General features: G+C 38.3%; 1 protein-coding gene across 1 annotated transcript in view; it reads right to left on the reverse strand.

Annotated features, from left to right (window-relative positions):
* Positions 1 to 17893, reverse strand: part of niban2a (niban apoptosis regulator 2a) — a 30026-nt gene extending 12133 nt beyond the window's left edge. Inside the window, exons 1-5 of the mRNA XM_028463235.1 lie at positions 17490 to 17893; positions 9458 to 9588; positions 5227 to 5355; positions 4259 to 4364; positions 3854 to 4021 (exon numbers count right to left, since the gene is read on the reverse strand). Of these exons, the coding sequence (XP_028319036.1) occupies positions 3854 to 4021; positions 4259 to 4364; positions 5227 to 5355; positions 9458 to 9588; positions 17490 to 17544 (589 nt within the window). The 5' untranslated portion in view covers positions 17545 to 17893. The remainder of the gene's footprint in view (positions 1 to 3853; positions 4022 to 4258; positions 4365 to 5226; positions 5356 to 9457; positions 9589 to 17489) is intronic.
* Positions 17894 to 18346: the final 453 nt, after the last annotated feature.

The following is an 18346-nucleotide window of genomic DNA, read 5'->3' on the forward strand; positions in this document are numbered from 1 at the left end:
TTTAAAAACTCCTTTCTTTCACTAAAAAGCAGAGTTTAGTTGAGTAGGATTAAGTTCCAAGGCCATGTTTGGCCCTCGACCCACAGCTTTATGACGCTTTAGCTAAGGATGAAATCCGTATGAATCACTGTGTGCTAAACTGTGGATGATAAAAGGCTTTAAAACTTTATTTCAACACATTTTGAACAGAGACATCTAAATAAAAAGGTCAGTTATAAATAAAGCAGGAGGGTAAACTAAACTACTGCTTTTAAAGCTCACAATCATCCCTCCATCACAGTTTAGACTCATCATTAGCACTGATGCTAAACGTAGCATTAGCACCAAACAGGAGCTGTGTGTGGTTTCCTCTGGTTTCACCACCAACAGGAAGTGGATCTACCTCTGCTCAGTGAGGAGAAACGTCCAACATGGCAACCCTTAACGTCTGGTCCCTCCCACTTCTGAATCTACCCATGAACACATGATCACATGGACCCTCCCACAGTGGAGAGTGCTCAGGTGTAAATGTTAGCATAAATCATCAGAAACAAGAGTTTGACTTTAAAGTGTAAATTTTTCTGCTGAATCTATATCTGATCAGGTATGAACTAATGTAGTTTATTGATCCTAGTTCCACTCTCACATTTTAGTCTAAAGATGAGTTCACGCCCAATGTGACTTCAGTGACTATAGTTACTATGGTTACTACTACTCATTAAATCACTTGTGATAAGTGGCTTTAACATAGTTGCAATATTTTCTCACTTCATTAGTGACCAGTGATGACAGGGGGAGGGACTTGGGGAGAAACTCATCACTGATTGGATGTCACGACTCAGCGTCATTTCATCTGTAACCAGAGAAACACTTTCTACTGGTTTTATAGAGGTAGAAGTGGGCGTGTCCATGAAGGTGAAATGCATGCCTGTCACTCGTCACATAGGACACGCCCCCTCAGCTGGAATGTGCAACAGGGGACGTGAACATGTCCTCACATGGTCATGTTCACACTGACTCTAACTCAGGTTGGTTTTATCCTGAAACAGATTAAAACGTACACACACACACACACACACACACACACACACACACAGAATGCACAGAATCAGGTTGAACCACTCTGATGACATCACAGCTTTGTTTCACTAACGTGGAATGAACTCATTGTTCTGATTCAGGACTGAGCTCGGTGTTAAATTACAAACAATGGACAGGGATCCACACGCCTACTGTCCTCCACACGTTTAGACGCACACGCTTCATTGTGTATGATAATCTACGCTCACATCATAAAAGCACGTATTATAGTGTGAACAATGGTGAAATCATTCACAGGAGCTCTGACACTGACACACCCTGAAGGTCACCTGAGTACAGGTAGAGTTCATGTTTCACACACAGAGAGAGAACATGAAACATGGCAGATTCACCATCACCATCACCACCACCACCACATCATCACATCACCACCAATACATCACCAATACATCACCAATACATCACCAATACATCACCAATACATCACCAATACATCACTAATACATCACCAATACATCACCACCAATACATCACCAATACATCACCAATACATCACCAATACATCACTAATACATCACCAATACATCACCACCAATACATCACCAATACATCACTAATACATCACCAATACATCACCAATACATCACCAATACATCACCAATACATCACTAATACATCACCAATACATCACCAATACATCACCACCAATACATCACCAATACATCACCAATACATCACCAATACATCACCACCAATACATCACCAATACATCACCAATACATCACCACCAATACATCACCAATACATCACCAATACATCACCACCAATACATCACCAATACATCACCAATACATCACCAATACATCACCAATACATCACCAATACATCACCAAGCTCAATGTTCCATGTTAGCTGTGCTGTATGATTAGCATTAGCAGCTATGTTAGCTTAACATGTGGTTGAATGATGAAGGTGTTCTAATACCTCACGTCCTTCATTCACATCAAAGACTTGTTCTGGGGTTTCCATGGATACGGTTGATGGTAACAGAGTGGAAAGTTAAAGCTAGGATGTTTGTTAAATGTGTTCCTAATGTTGTTCATAAAAGGAGAAGTTTCTCAGCAGCTGTTCTTAAATAAAGTGGTACCAGAACTGTTCATAAGTTACCAACACGTGGACCAATCAGTTGAATCGTTATAAGAAGGGGAGGAGTCTCTATCAGATTATTTCAACACTAGTTCAGTGAGAGGGATTAGATTAGATGTGATTAATAAACAGATAGATTGTGTAATAAACTAAACCCTCTACATGTTTTAATCATATAAAGCACAATGCAAAGCAATACACAAATAAACATGTTCAATCACCACTTATTCAATGTTTCTGGAGTTTGAGCTGAAAATACAAAACATTTAAAAATAGAAAATCATTGAATGACTAAATTAGTCAATACTCATTGATTAAAAAATAAAGTCAAACCAAAATATGTTGTTAAATCAAAGTTATTTCTTGTCATTCTTTCTAAAAGATATATTTCGACTGTGACTGATCTGTTGTTGATTCACAACATTTACTCACCAGGGCGGGGCCATAGAAACTAAAACTCATATCTCAATATTTTTCCTCAAAATGACGATATACGATATAAATCTGGATATTTTTTAACTCAATGAAGTCTGACTAGTTTAACCAATTCTGAGTTAAATGTATTTATTAACAAACAGCTGATCAATATGTTCCACTTTAGTCTGTTTCTCCTCTAAGGCAGGGGTTCACAACCTTGGGGTCATGACCCCATTTGGGGTCATGAGACACTGATAGGGGTCCCCAGATGCTTTTATTAAAATAAAAATATTTTCTGAACAATTTCAGCCCATTTTTGCTTATTTTTACATTTTTCTACAACTCCACCAAACTCACCATATTTTAACATATTTTCATCACTTTTTCTTTCCATATTTTTTCTCCTTTTAATGTAATTTTGCTCCATTTCTCTCATTTCTGACACTTCTACATCACATTTTAATGACTTTTCTACACATTTTTTATACTTTCCAGACATGTTCATCACTTATAAACCATTTCTACCACTTTTACACCTAATGTCTATATATTGACCATTATTGTCACTTTTAACCTCTTTTCACCAGATTTCATGATTATTTTTGACAATTTAACCACATTCACCATTTTCATGTTCATTATTTATCAGTTTAAACTAATTGTTCTAATATTAACACTTTGAACTCTTTTTACCACTTTTTCTGTCTGTTTTTATCCACTATAATTTACAACTTTTAACCAATTTCTGTGGTTTTTAAAATCCCATTTCACCTTGTTTTCCACCATTTTATTAGTGATTAAAACCATGATTTCCATCTTTAAGATGACTATAATAATAATAATAAACGTTCCTGGATAACAGTGGATATTATTCAGATGAATAAATAAATGTGGTTATCACAGATTCATAGATTATTATTATTCCCCTTATAGATGGTTGTTTAGATGAAGGTCACTCAGTGAACATGTCACTGAACTAGAGAAACAACTCCTAAAAGCAGTATTTAAGACTAAATACGATTTAAAATAAAAATATATGGTTATAGATGATCTTGTAATTTACTGTATTGCATAAATACATCATATGTCACCGTATCTAAGAGTGAGTGTTAATAAATTCCTCCCTCTGATGCTATGTGAGGTTTACACCACACCCACATGTCTACAAAGGTTAGGTTTAGGCCACACCCACATGGTAGAGAACATTCTGCTCAACAGATCCTCCCTTTACTTCACCTCTAGCGTTAGTAGGGGTGGGGGCGGGGCTTACCGTTGTTAGCGTGTCGTACACAGTCCTGCAGCACAGCGAGCCACTTCTTCTGCTCCTTCTCTGTCATCACACAGAAGTAGTGATGGCGAGCGTAGGGATGCCACAGGATGAGAGGGAACGGGGTGGCACACTTTATGAAGGGATGACTTCCTGTTTTAGCTTTAACATCTGGAAACAAAGCATCTGATTGGAGCACATTTATAAACAAAGCATCTGATTGGAGCCCATTTATAAACAAAGCATCTGATTGGAGCACATTTATAAACAAAGCATCTGCTTGGAGCACATTTATAAACAAAGCATCTGATTGGAGCACATTTATAAACAAAGCATCTGATTGGAGCACATTTATAAACAAAGCATCTGATTGGAGCACAGCGTACGGTGTAGATCATGTGACCTGACCTGGGAGGCTCTGCTGGACCAGGTCCAGGTAGTGGTCCATAGAGTCCAGAGCTCTGTACCCAGCACACCCCACCCTGACCTTAGGGTGCAGTCCTCTCTCATGAGCCTGTTGGAATAACACATAGATATACGTTACATAGAGCTGATCACTTTTTATAAAAGAACTAAATCTTCTCACCAAAAGAACAGATTAACACTCAACGATATCAATTATTAGTAATTATTTATTTGCTGTTATTATAGTTTGTTTATGTGCACTGATCTATAATTAAAAAAAGACCTTAACTGTTATAGAATAAACTCTCTGATTGGTGTTGATTGTAAGAATTTTAAAATTAACTTATTTTATCTTCTATCGGTAGAAAAAAACGTCCGATACCGATTGTTATAAAAAGGCTGAAGTTCGGCCGATATTATCAGTTGTGCCGATTATTGATCGGTGGTAAAGTCAGTAAACGTCACCAAAAACACAGACTAAGAAGAATCCAGACTTTTTGATTTAAACATCAAATAAATAAAATGGCCCCATTAAATAAATACAAATAAATCAAAATAAATACATTTTTAATTAAATAAATGACAGTAATAATAATAATAATAATAAAAGTGTTAGCCTGCTGGTGATTTAAGCAGATGAACCTGTATTCTTTAAACTAGTCTTAAATCTAACAATATTTATCTGTGATTTCTTCACAAACATGTTGAAGGATTATTATTCATATTAATTAATCACCTGATTGATTGATCATTAATAGATTAGAGTCACAGCCACAGCTAGCATGACACATGTTGATGCTAACCCTGGTTGAATCTATAAATCAGTTATTTTCTTTATTTCATGTGAGTCTGTAACTCAGTGTTTGTAACTCTGGATAGTTTAAGTCTGGATTATTTTCTTTATTCCATCATGGAATCACGGAGTCAGCTGTTTTTACTGTTTATGGCGAATGGTTGACTCTTTAACTCACCGTCCGGCTCTCGTACAGGTGGAGGTCGTAGTTGTTGGAAACGTTGACAAAGCGATTCCTCCACTTCCGATTCTCCTCCAGGTACTGGAATAAATTCCCAGAGAAGATGTTTCGACCTTCCAGAGGATCCTATGATTACATCACAGTACACCATAATACATTACAATACATAATAACACCAAGCATTTCATCATAATTACTGAGTTAATCTACTGCTATTATAGAATTAAACAGTGTGTTACACCCAGTCTTAGTTAGTATCAGGGCGTCAAACTTTACTTTCAAACACTTCCATGTGTTGGAGCAGGAGAACGTGTCCAACATGCAGAACAGGAGCTCTCTAGGACCAAACACCTGCTGTTAGCTCTATTTTTAGCCCTTTTTCTATTTCTGTCTTTTTTAGATGACAAAAAAAAGCACAATGAAGTTTTTTAAGTCTTTCTCCAACAAAGAAGCTAAAATCTATTTTTAATAACACTCACAATCATATCTGTAGGATTAGCATTAGCACGGTTAGCAGCTTAGCTACTCGTTGATGAACATCTTATTTAAACTCAACTGCATCTCATGGTCTTACGTTAAAGTGACAAAGAAAATACAGGAATTGACAGAAAAATACACAAATTAACAAAAAAACCATATGAAACGAAAGAAATACACAAAATCACAGCAGAAATACACCAAATGAATTAAAAATATATTAAATGACAATAAAAATACATACAATGACAGATAATATGTATAATTACTCCAAAAAAAAAAATAACACGAAAAACAAAAAAAACACAAAACTAGAGAAAAATACACAGAATGACTCAAAAAACAGATAAAACAACAAAAAGACAGAAAAATACACAACACAACATAAACAGACACAAACTCTGTTGTTTCCTGTGTTAATGCTGATTATTCTAATGCTAACATGAATGTTGATGATGTATCAGATATATGTGATAAAACATCTTTAGTTTTCATGCTATATCACAGGCTAATGACAGGGATAGCATTTAGCATGAAATAATTAGCTGTTGTATGCTAGCTGTAGTTAGCTTCACTACAACATCTCATCGTTTAGTTCTGTTCCTTTAACTAAACACAACATTAACATAAGCATTAATAAATCAAGCACGTAAAGTGTCAAACCAACAGCTAATGGATCCAGTTGGTAAGCTAACGCTGGCTACTTAATGCTAGCTAGCTAACGTGAGCTAGTTAAAATGCTTAATATTTATAACTTAGGTTGTATATTGATTATAGAATTAAAGTATTAATCTGTAATTCCTTTGAAAACTGTTAATCTACAACGTCACATAGACTGTAAACTAAAATGTGTTTGTAGCTAAAATATTATTTAAAAGGCATAGATTTTTTATTTTGTGGTATTTTTTTATTATGAATATAAATAAACTTTAAGCATGTTCTAAACGTGGTGTGCGTGTGTTAGGGGTGGGAACCTCTGGGTACCTCACGATACAATACGCGATACAAAGTTCACAATAACGATTATCTCACGATATGACGATACTGTGATTATCAATATGTTGGTCAGAAATCAATCTACGATAATGTATGACATAACAAGAAAAAAAGATTAAGTGAAAAAATTAAATTTTTATTTTCCATCTCTGAAAAACAATAAATATAAAGTGTCCTATGAACAGTGACACTATTTTAGTGCAACATTTCTGTAAATAAGTGTCAACATACCAATGTAAACTAATAAGTATCTCTAATAGTGATTTATGTAAACAATAAATATGATCTTTATTACCAGTGACATCATTATAGTGAAATATTACAGTAAACAATATATTGGTTCCTTCAACAAACACTGATAATATTTATGTGAAGACGTACCTGCACATTTTAGTGAAAAAGCAGAAAAGATTTTGAAAATAAGAAAATAAATCTTAAATCCAAAAAATAAAATTTAAAAATCAATACTTAGAGCGAGCATATCGATAATCAATCGTGTGTGTGTGTGTGTGCGTGTGTGTGTGTGTGTGTGTGTGTGTGTGTGTGTGTAGTGAAGGAAAGATGAATTAATCACCAGTAAATAAATCCCAGTAAAACTCTGTAAAACAATAACCATAAATAAATATTATCTCCCTGGTAAAGACAGTAGCTCTAACAACAGGTAATATGATAAACTGATGATATTACTGTACATGCAGTACGGAGACGCATTTACTCCACCTCTGGGTCCTAGTGCCTGCCGTCGGTGAAGCCTGTTCAGTTCACTGCGTTTACCTTTCACAACAATAACTATTGATTGATTAGTCACATGACTGTTCCAGGGTTTGTTTAATTTAGTTTCACATCTACCTGTAGATCTATGTTTTTTACACTGATGACAACTTGTTTGTAGTTTTATTTCAGCAACTTTCACTTTTACAGTTACAGTTGGAAACCTTTGTGATTGAATACTTTAGTTACATTACAGTAACCAGATTAAACTGTATCAACTAAGTGAATGAATAAAAATAACCTGTTAAAGGCTTTTTAAATGAAAATATTATCCTGTGAAATCTGTGACTTGTTGACCTGCACAACTCAAAGAATCAGAATCGAGAATCGTTTAGAACAGAAATAAGAATTGAGAATTGGAATCAGAATTGTTCAAATCCAAACGATGCCCAACCCTAGTGTACAGTGAACCGCCCTTTGACGTCTCTGTTCATGTGTGAAACATGCTCTACTTTCTGTGCACTGACGACAAACATGTGACCTTTCATAGAACCAGGAGACAAAAAGACCAGCTGGTTATGTTTTACACTAGCTGATTACATCATCACAGTATGTTTTAATGACTCAGCCTTTAACAGACTTTAATCAAACAAAAACAGCTTCAATTTCTCCGTAATTCTATTTCAGGCTTGTTTTTTTCCATTTTATTACCTTAATTTGATTACAGACAAACTAAACATCCTAGAATGAATAATAGTGATTAATTAAGGTCAATAATTAATTGATAATATGAATTAATATTTGCATTTTTTAATGCTTTTGAAGTTTGGTAAAATCTCTCCACATCAGATGTAATCACCAACAAGTCTGTCTGTTCAAGTCTTTTTAACACTTTTAAACATTCGTTTAACGTGTAAATATGATGTAAAATACAGGATATTCTGTAAAAACCTGTCTGTGTAAAATAACTACTTATGTTTTAAGAGGTTAATTTCGTGATTTCACTGAAAATCAGAGACCCTTAATACTGTTTTTCAATAACTAGCACAGCTCTAGATATATTACAATATATGACAATATACCTGTATTACTGCTGTGACATCAATAATTATGAGGTCATGACCTTGGTAATAATGTTGTTCTTAAAGGAGAAGCAGCAGATGTTTGATTTGGTCAAAATGAGCGAGAAAAGTTTCTTTAAAGACCATTTTCTTCTTTGCATGATTTATTTGTTTGTGCTTTTTCTCCTTAGATCAGATCAAGTCTTCATCATCATCATCACCATCATCATCATCATCACCATCATCACCATCATCATCATCATCATCATCATCACCATCATCATCATCATCATCATCATCACCATCATCACCATCATCATCATCATCATCATCATCATCATCATCATCACCATCATCACCATCATCATCATCATCACCATCACCATCATCATCATCACCACCACCACCACCATCATCATCATCATCATCACCATCATCATCACCATCATCATCACCATCATCACCATCATCATCATCACCATCATCACCATCATCACCATCATCACCATCATCATCACCATCACCATCATCACCATCATCATCATCATCATCATCACCATCATCATCATCATCATCATCATCATCATCACCATCATCACCATCATCATCACCATCACCATCATCACCATCATCATCATCATCATCACCATCATCATCATCATCATCATCATCATCATCATCATCACCATCATCACCATCATCATCATCACCACCACCACCACCATCATCATCATCATCATCATCACCATAATCATCACCATCATCATCACCATCATCACCATCATCATCATCACCATCATCACCATCATCACCATCATCATCACCATCATCACCATCATCACCATCATCACCATCATCATCACCATCATCATCATCATCATCATCACCATCACCATCATCATCACCATCATCACCATCATCACCACCACCATCATCATCATCATCATCATCATCATCATCATCATCATCACCATCATCATCACCTTCCTGTGCAGCAGCTGTGATTGTTTGCCGGTTCCTCCTTCGATGTCAAAGCGTACGCAGTGAAACAGAGAAACAGGAAACTGTTGTTTGTAGACGTCACTGAATTCACGCATCACGTCCGACACTTTAGCTGCAGAAACAAAAACATTAATTAACATTTCATTTAACATCTTTATCACTGATCTACAGTGTGTGATTAAAAACTAGCATGTTTCACTAATGTAGCTGTTAGCACACCAGCTAGCTATGCTAACAGAAGTTAAAATGGTCACTAATTAAACCATAACTCCAGCTGAGATAGAAAAACCACAGGAAGTTGGTTTTGGTGTAACCTCAGAACAAACCATTAGAGGTCTACATTTATGAACTCAATCGTAAAGCAATGATCGTAATTTGTTTCTAAAATATCTTATTTTGGAGAGTAAATGTATTTATTTTTCTATTTTGTTTAAACGTTAATCTATTTACATCTTTAAATATGTCAGAGTCTATTATGTTTGGTATGTGTGTAACTCTTTTAGTTTTTCTGAGTCTTTGTTTATTCTGTTTTCTAATCTGGCCTCTTCTCTTAAAGCTGCAGTATGTAGAATAGGAGGCGGTCCCCCCTCCCCTCCTGAACTAAACTCACCGGTCTTCTTGGGAACTCTTGCATGCACACACACAACTGTGGAACTCTTTGCGACTGTTTTCTCTATATAGACTAGTAACAAATGTAGGGACTTTATGTTGTGTTATTGGAGAGTTTTCTGATGTTTTAGAGAAAACATGTATCACTGCTGTGAGGACAGTAAGAGGCTCACAGTCACAGCTGATCCTCACGCACAAGCAGCTGATCAGATCAGACACACTCCTCACTGCAGATAAAAAGTGTCTGTTCGGGGTGGTGTGTAGCTCAGTGGGTTGAGCGCCTGCCCCATGTACAGAGGCTATAGTTCCTCACCTGCAGCGGGTCCAGGTTCGATTCCCGGCCTGGGACCCTTTCCTGCGTGTCATTCCCTGCTCTCTCCAACCCCCTTCCTGTCAAGCAACTGTCATATAAAGGCCACTAGAGCCCAAAAAATCCTTTAAAAAAAAAAAAAAAGTGTCTGTTCTCTGCACCTTAGAAAATGTTTCTCTTGGGTTTACAAGCTATTTATCCCATCTGTTATCACTCTCTCTCTCTGACTCGGGGCAGACTGAAAGCAGATCGCTAACAGTCTGCCGTACACACACACACACAGTCAGAGGAACCTCCATGACTCTGGTCTGTTTGTGCCTTTATTCTGTTAGAGACGTCTAGGAACATAAAGTCATGGGACTTTCCCTATTCTCAGATCATGAACACACACAGACTTTTGATGAGCAGCTCAAGCAGCCAATAGTAACGCCTAAAACAGCTGATGGATCGCCCTGTTGATAGGAAGATCTCTGATTGGCTGAAGTCCAGCTCCTGTATTTCTAAAGCTCATTTACAGAGATTCACTGTCCACTCAGAACACTTTGGATTACAATATGCTCAAAGATAAGCTAAAAAACGTATGTACATACTGCAGCTTTAACTCTTATATCTCTGTGTTTCCAGGTATTCCTGCTCATGGCTCCTCCTCCCAGTGATGTCAGTGATTATCTCCCTCCTCGTGTGCTACTGTATTTTTATTTCCTGCTCTTTGGTTTTCCTCATTTAGATTTAGTTTATTTCTCATTAAAATGGAACTCTTTATTATTAAAGCTACGCCTATGTTTAGGTCCTGCATCACCACAACTCCAAATTGTGACAAAATAATATTCAGTGTGTATTTATTTTGTGTGTATTATTATTTTTAGGTAAAGCTTTTGATTGTTTTTTTATTTTTCTAAAACATAAAATAAAAGTAAAGGTTCAGTAGAACTTACTGTGAGTCAAAGCAGTGACACATTAAACTTTACCCAGGCCAGCACTGGGCCTCCAACCACAGGCTGGAACTCATTCATCTTCATGTTTCTCTGTTTTTTCATCATCGTGTTGATAATTTTTAGGAAAGGAAACGACAACAGGATAGAGGGAGTCGCCCTGACGTAAAAGGAACGAGCTGACACGACAGGATGAAGAGGAGGAAGATTAAACACAAACAGTGTCAGACCAGGATGAGGAGGGAGGAGATGCTGAGGAATGGAACAGCGTCAGGTAGGTGTCAGCTGTCATTGTACATGAATGTTAGGAATGTTCCATTTAAATAAGCTCAAACTCATTCTGTAGTTACACTTTTGTTTATGAGCTGAACTCAAAGATCTAAAACATTGTCTATAAACACTAAAGACATATTTCTAGCAGATATTAATGATAAATGTGTGTTAATGAGCAGAGATAATCCCTCCCACCTCACAGGTGTAGCATATCAACATGCTGATTAGACAGAATGATTAGTGCACAGGTGTGCCTCAGGGTGGCCACAATAAAAGGCCACTCTAAAAATAATGAGTTTAATCACAGCACAATGCTACAGATGTCGTTAGTTCTGATGGAGTGTGTAATTAGCATGCTAACTGCAGGAATGTCAATGTTCATGTCTCTATCATAACACGTCTTCAAAGGCGTTTCAGAGAATGTGTCAGTACATCCAACCACAGACCATGTGTAACCACACCAGCCCAGGACCTCCACATCCAACATGTTCACCTCCATGAAGGTCTGAGACCAGCCACCAGGACAGCTGCTGCTACAGTCACTTTGTATAACCAAAGAATTTCTGCTCAAACTGTCAGAAAGCGTCTCAGGGAGGTTCATCTGCATGGTCGTTGTCCTCATCAGGGTCTCCACCTGACTGCAGTTCATCATCATAACCCACTTGACTGGTTAAATGCTCACATTGGATGGTATCTGGCACGTTGGAGAGATGTTCTCTTCACGGATGAATCCTGGTTTTCATTGTTCAATGCAGATGTCAGACAGCGTGTGTGGCCCATGGTGGGGTTATGGTATGTTATGGACAACCAACACATTTTATTAACGCACAGAGATACTGTGACCAGATCCTGAGGCACATTGTTGTGTTATTCATCCACGACCATCACCTCATGTTGCAGCATGATAATGCATGGCCTCATGTTGCAGCATGATGATGCACGGCCTCATGTTGCAGTTTGATAATGCAACAGCAACATGATGATGCACAGCCTCATGTTGCAGTATGATAATGCACGGCCTCATGTTGCAGTATGATAATGCACGGCCTCATGTTGCAGCATGATAATGCACGGCCTCATGTTGCAGCATGATAATGCATGGCCTCATGTTGCAGTTTGATAATGCAACAGCAACATGATGATGCACAGCCTCATGTTGCAGTATGATAATGCACGGCCTCATGTTGCAGTATGATAATGCACGGCCTCATGTTGCAGTATGATAATGCACGGCCTCATGTTGCAGTATGATAATGCACGGCCTCATGTTGCAGCATGATAATGCACGGCCTCATGTTGCAGCATGATAATGCATGGCCTCATGTTGCAGTTTGATAATGCAACAGCAACATGATGATGCACAGCCTCATGTTGCAGTATGATAATGCACGGCCTCATGTTGCAGTATGATAATGCACGGCCTCATGTTGCAGTATGATAATGCACGGCCTCATGTTGCAGTATGATAATGCACGGCCTCATGTTGCAGTATGATAATGCACGGCCTCATGTTGCAGTATGATAATGCACGGCCTCATGTTGCAGTATGATAATGCACGGCCTCATGTTGCAGTATGATAATGCACGGCCTCATGTTGCTCGGATCCAAACACAATTCCTGAAGCTGAAAACATCCCAGTTGTTGAATGACCAGCATAGTCAGTGGTCATGTGACCCATTGAACATGTGGGAGGCTAATGGTGGTCCCACCCCCATAAAGCAAAACTCAACATTTTTAGAGTGGCCTTTTATTGTGGCCACCCTAAGGCACACCTGTGCAATAATCATTCTGTCTAAACAGCATGTTGATATGCTACACCTGTGAGGTGGGAGGGATTATCTCTGCTCATTAACACATTTATCAACAATATCTGATAGAAATATGTCTTTAGTGTTTATAGACAATGTTTTAGATCTTTGAGTTCAGCTCATGGAAAATGGGAACAAAAACAAAAGTGTTGTTTATATTTTTGTTCAGTGTATGTGGTTATACTATACGTGTGTATTATTGATCATTTTAATGCATTGTTTAACTGTTTCCTCTTTAAGATACGAAAGTTATTTTTTACAGGTGCTATTTATTTATTTATTTATTTACTCAATTTACAGCTATTTAGTTTTTTCCCGATAATTTTTAATAACTTATTTATTTATTCATTGAAAGGGTTAGTCATATTTATTTATTTATTCACTCTTATATTCAATTTATTTAGTTTTTTGCCATTTATATTTATTTATTGTTTGTTTTTTTTTTAATTTTTATTATTCCCTGTCATGATTATTGCTCAACATTAAACAGTTTGTTGGTGGGTTTTTCCAAACAAATATTAATCTTTATTTTCCAAACTTTAAATAATCCTGAAACCTAGAAATGAAACAGTTAGATTTAAATCACACGTTAAAAAGGTTTGTCCTTTGTGTCGTAACTACTGTCTATTATTACAGGAGATGTAATTCACTTTATAATTAAGTGTAGTTATAATAATTTGGCCAAAAAAGAGGAAACAAATTTAACAAAAATATTACAAACTCACTAATTATCTTTCATTCGTCTCAATATTTAAGTTTCTTTGTGTTTTATTCATATTTAAACATCTAATTTGTCTCATCAAAGGGATTACATATTTAAAGAAAAGCCTCAGATTCACATAAACAACTGGAGGCCCGGGGGCCACATGTGGCCCTCGCTCTCATTGTGTGCGGCCCCCAAAAACGAATTCCTCAATAAAAAAATTATATCAAGAACTTGGAATGGAATGAAATGAAGCTCAACATGATACAGAAATTATTACACAAAATGCAAAAAAAGTACATGAAATTACAGAAAATCTACAAAACAACAACAAAACCTTCCTACGGGCACTGCATTAGTAATAATCATCCATCCATCCATCCATCCATCCATCCATCCATCCATCCATTTTCTTCCGCTTTATCCAGGGCCGGGTCACAGAGGCAACAGTCTCAGCAGAGAAGCCCAGACCTACCGATCCACGCACACCTCCTCCAGCTGTTCTGGGGGGACCCCGAGGCGACACCAGGCCAGCTCAGAGACATAGTACCTCCAGCGTGTCCTGGTCCTCCCACGAGGCCTCTTCCCAATAGGACATGCCTGAAACACCTCCCGAGGGAAGCGACCAGGAGGCATCCGAAACAGATGCCCGAGCCACCTCAGCTGGCTCCTTTCAACGTGAAGGAGCAGCAACTCTACTCCGAGCTCCTCCCGAGTGACTGAGCTTCTCACCCTCTCTCTAAGGGTGCACCCAGCCACTCTGTGAAGGAAACTCATTTCGGCCGCCTGTATCTGCGATCTTGTCCTTTCGGTCATTACCCAAATCTCATGACCATAGGTGAGGATAGGAACGTAGATCGATCGGTAAATTGAGAGCTTTGCCCCCGACTCAGCTCCCTCTTCACCACAACAGTCTGATACAGCAGCCGCATCACTGCTGACGCCGATCTCACGCTCCATCCTACCCTCACTCGTGAACAAGACCCCGAGATACTTGAACTCCTCCACTTGAGGCAACGACTCTCCACCGACCCAGAGAGGGGAAACCACCTTTTTCTGGTGGAGAACCATGGCCTCAGATCTGGAGGTGCTGATCCTCATCCCGGCCGCTTCACACTCGGCTGCAAACCGCCCCAGTGCACACTGAAGGTCCTGATTTGATGAAGCCAACAGAACAACATCATCTGCAAACAGCAGAGATGAAATCCTGATAATATTAATACTAATAATACTGATAATAATATTAATAGTGATACTAATAATACTGGTGATCAGGGGCTGATGGCAGAGAGAATTGATTATAACAGGGCAGTGAGAAAGTGTCTAGGAGCATGTGGATAAAGGTGCAAAAATGTTGGTAGATTGACCGGTTAAAGTTAGAGTTAAAGTTAGAGTTAAAGTTAGAGTTAAAGTTAGAGTTAAAGTTAGAGTTAGAGTTAGGGTTAGGGTTAGAGTTAGGGCTAAGGGTTAAGGGTTAAGGGTTAAGGGTTAAGGGCTAAGGGCTAAGGGCTAAGGGTTAAGGGTTAAGGGTTAGGTGCATTGATTATTGGTCTTGATGAACCCCTGAATGATCCTAGGATCCATCAAAAAAGCTTGTGAAAGTGTATCAGTGCTCAGTGTGTGAAGTGTGTCTAGTTAAGGGTTAGAGTTAGAGCCAAAGATTAGGTTCAGGTTATGTCTGTGGTTATAGGAACGTCCCGTGTGACTATTCTTTACGGAATAGAAAATGCTAAACCACCTGTGATACTACAGTTTGTCGTGAGATCTTCCAATCATCCTGATGCTCCAGGAACGGAACGTTTGCTCGACCTCGCTAATCTTTTTGACGGGGAAAGAAGCGACATCCCCATAGTCCCAGAGGGAATCTTTGGTTCCATGCTGACCTCCATGCAGCGATGATGTGAGGCTAAAAAGGACGACGAGGCCCTCCACCTCTGTCTTCCTTGGAAATCCCCGGCTCCATCTCCACCCGTGCAACAGAAGGCATTCTTACAAACTGCATCTCAAAACGCCGAGACCGTTCGCTCCTTGGCCCGCCCTGTCACCACCTCAGCCTTCGTCCGGCTGACCCGGAAAGCCTTCGGCTGCAGCCCGCTCAGCGCACCCAGGCTAAGAAGAAGAAGAAGAGGACGACCTGAACGCTCTCCTCTCCTACAGTGAAGCCGCTAGATGTTCCCGTTCCCCAGCTCCACCTTTTCTGCTTTCATGCGTGCACCCAAGGGCCCTCCACGCCCTAGTCTCCCCGCTACCACGGTCCGGTGACGCCAGGAGACGGACATGTTCTACGGGAAGTTTGGCTGTTGTTGCTAATAAGTGCGATGACATGACGTGACGCTGAGTCGCTGACGGACGTATTCCGTCAAAATGGCTGACGCGCAGCTAGGGGTCATGTGACTGGGGGTCCCTTTAGGTGGAGAAAAGCTTTTTAAAGCTTCAGAAGTGATTCACACTCATTATTGTCTAAAAACATGTGACCCTAAAAAGCACAACACCCACTAAAGCAGGAATTTAAAACGCTCTTTAGAAGCTGGAATCCTCATTGGTCCATGAATCCTGCATGGTGATTGGTCTATGAGCTGCAATGAGATGATGATGTTGCAATGGCTGCTATAAATAACCGCTGATGCTAACATGCTAACATGCTTCTCTGTGGAGAAGCTGATTATAATGTTAAAGCAGACATGCACGTTTATTGGTGAAAATAAATAAATAAAATAAAGACCCTGTTGGTTAATAACTGTACATTAGGGAAATACATAGATCTATGGTGTAAATGTAGCATTTTAAACTGGGAGGAGCTCCAATGTTCCTGAAATGTTTCATCTTTGTAGCTAATGCAGTTCATATATAAATATACAATACTTATTAAAAAATCATCATTAAACAGCTCATAATATTCTGTTAAATGTCTATTTTAGGTTCTTTTCAAATCAAATCAATCCCAAAATATTCCACTCACAATAAGATGCTGATGATACAGTTTAAACTTCAATTAATTATTGGGGTATATTATTATTTAAGTAGTTAATTATTATATTAAATCAAAAATATCTCAATACATTCCTTTTGACTTTAAACCAAGTGTTTAATTATTAACTGAATGAACAGAAGGAATAAGCTCCCATTGGATTATTATCATTATTAATAATAATAATAATAATAATAATAAAGGATCAGACATTATAAGACATGATAGTTTAGTTTGATGATCAATAGGTGATTGATCAAACTGATCATGTTTCTATAGTCTGTGCTATGGTGGTGAAATGAAGTCTTTCTCTGTGATAAAATCACATTAATATAATAATAAAGATATTATTATTAGGCCCACAGGAGCAGCATTAATGTGATCGATGGCTGTGATCAGATGCTCGTACCTGTGATCATGTCCCTCCTGCTCTCATCCAGGTGAGCAGACACTACGTCTCCCATGGTGACCCGGTGGTTCTAAAGCTTGGTGCAGGTGTCGGTTCTGGTCCCGAAGGGAAAGGCGCGTGAGTCGCTCCAGAGGTGCGCGCGGCTCCTCCACAGCTAATAATACTAACGCTGCTGGTGCGCGTGCTGGTGCTCGTGCGTGGTGAGGAGGAGCTGCTGCTGCACCCACTGGTCCGACGTGTTCCAGGGTGGGGCCGCCAACCACAGATAGACTGCCTTTATCCTCCTCACAGCTGATCAATGATCAGTAATCACACGCACACACGACCCTCACGTCCATGTGGGCGGGGTTTCAGGATGATTTCATAATTATTTGGATGTTAAAGAACAAACATGTCATTCCTTTGTTCACACGTTCTCCTCCACAGTCAGTGCTGCCCCCTGGTGGACGGTTAGTGAACAGCTGCTGATCGATCACATCATCAATAATCACCGATCTGAGCATTCATGCTTGTTCTGTCATTATCACATATCTGTGTTGTGTTTCATCAGTTATTTTTATCCCGTTTTTTGTCTTTTTTTACTCATTTTTGTTGCTGTTTTTATTATTTTCATTTATTTTATTATATTTGTTATTATATTTTCTCTGCATGTTGCCCTGAACTAAATATAATTAATGTGTTTTTACAGTGAGATGGTCACCTGTTCATAATTATTTATCCGTTTATATTTCTAATCACTCTTCTGTGTTATTTTGGTATTTTATGTTCATGACCTTCTATAAATTAAATAAACAATATAGGATTATATCTTATTAATGATTTATTTACTTTTATTATTAGTGTCGTTATTACATAAT

The sequence above is a fragment of the Gouania willdenowi genome, chromosome 12, assembly GCF_900634775.1.
Source record: "Gouania willdenowi chromosome 12, fGouWil2.1, whole genome shotgun sequence".
NCBI classification, from domain to species: Eukaryota; Metazoa; Chordata; class Actinopteri; order Blenniiformes; family Gobiesocidae; genus Gouania; species Gouania willdenowi.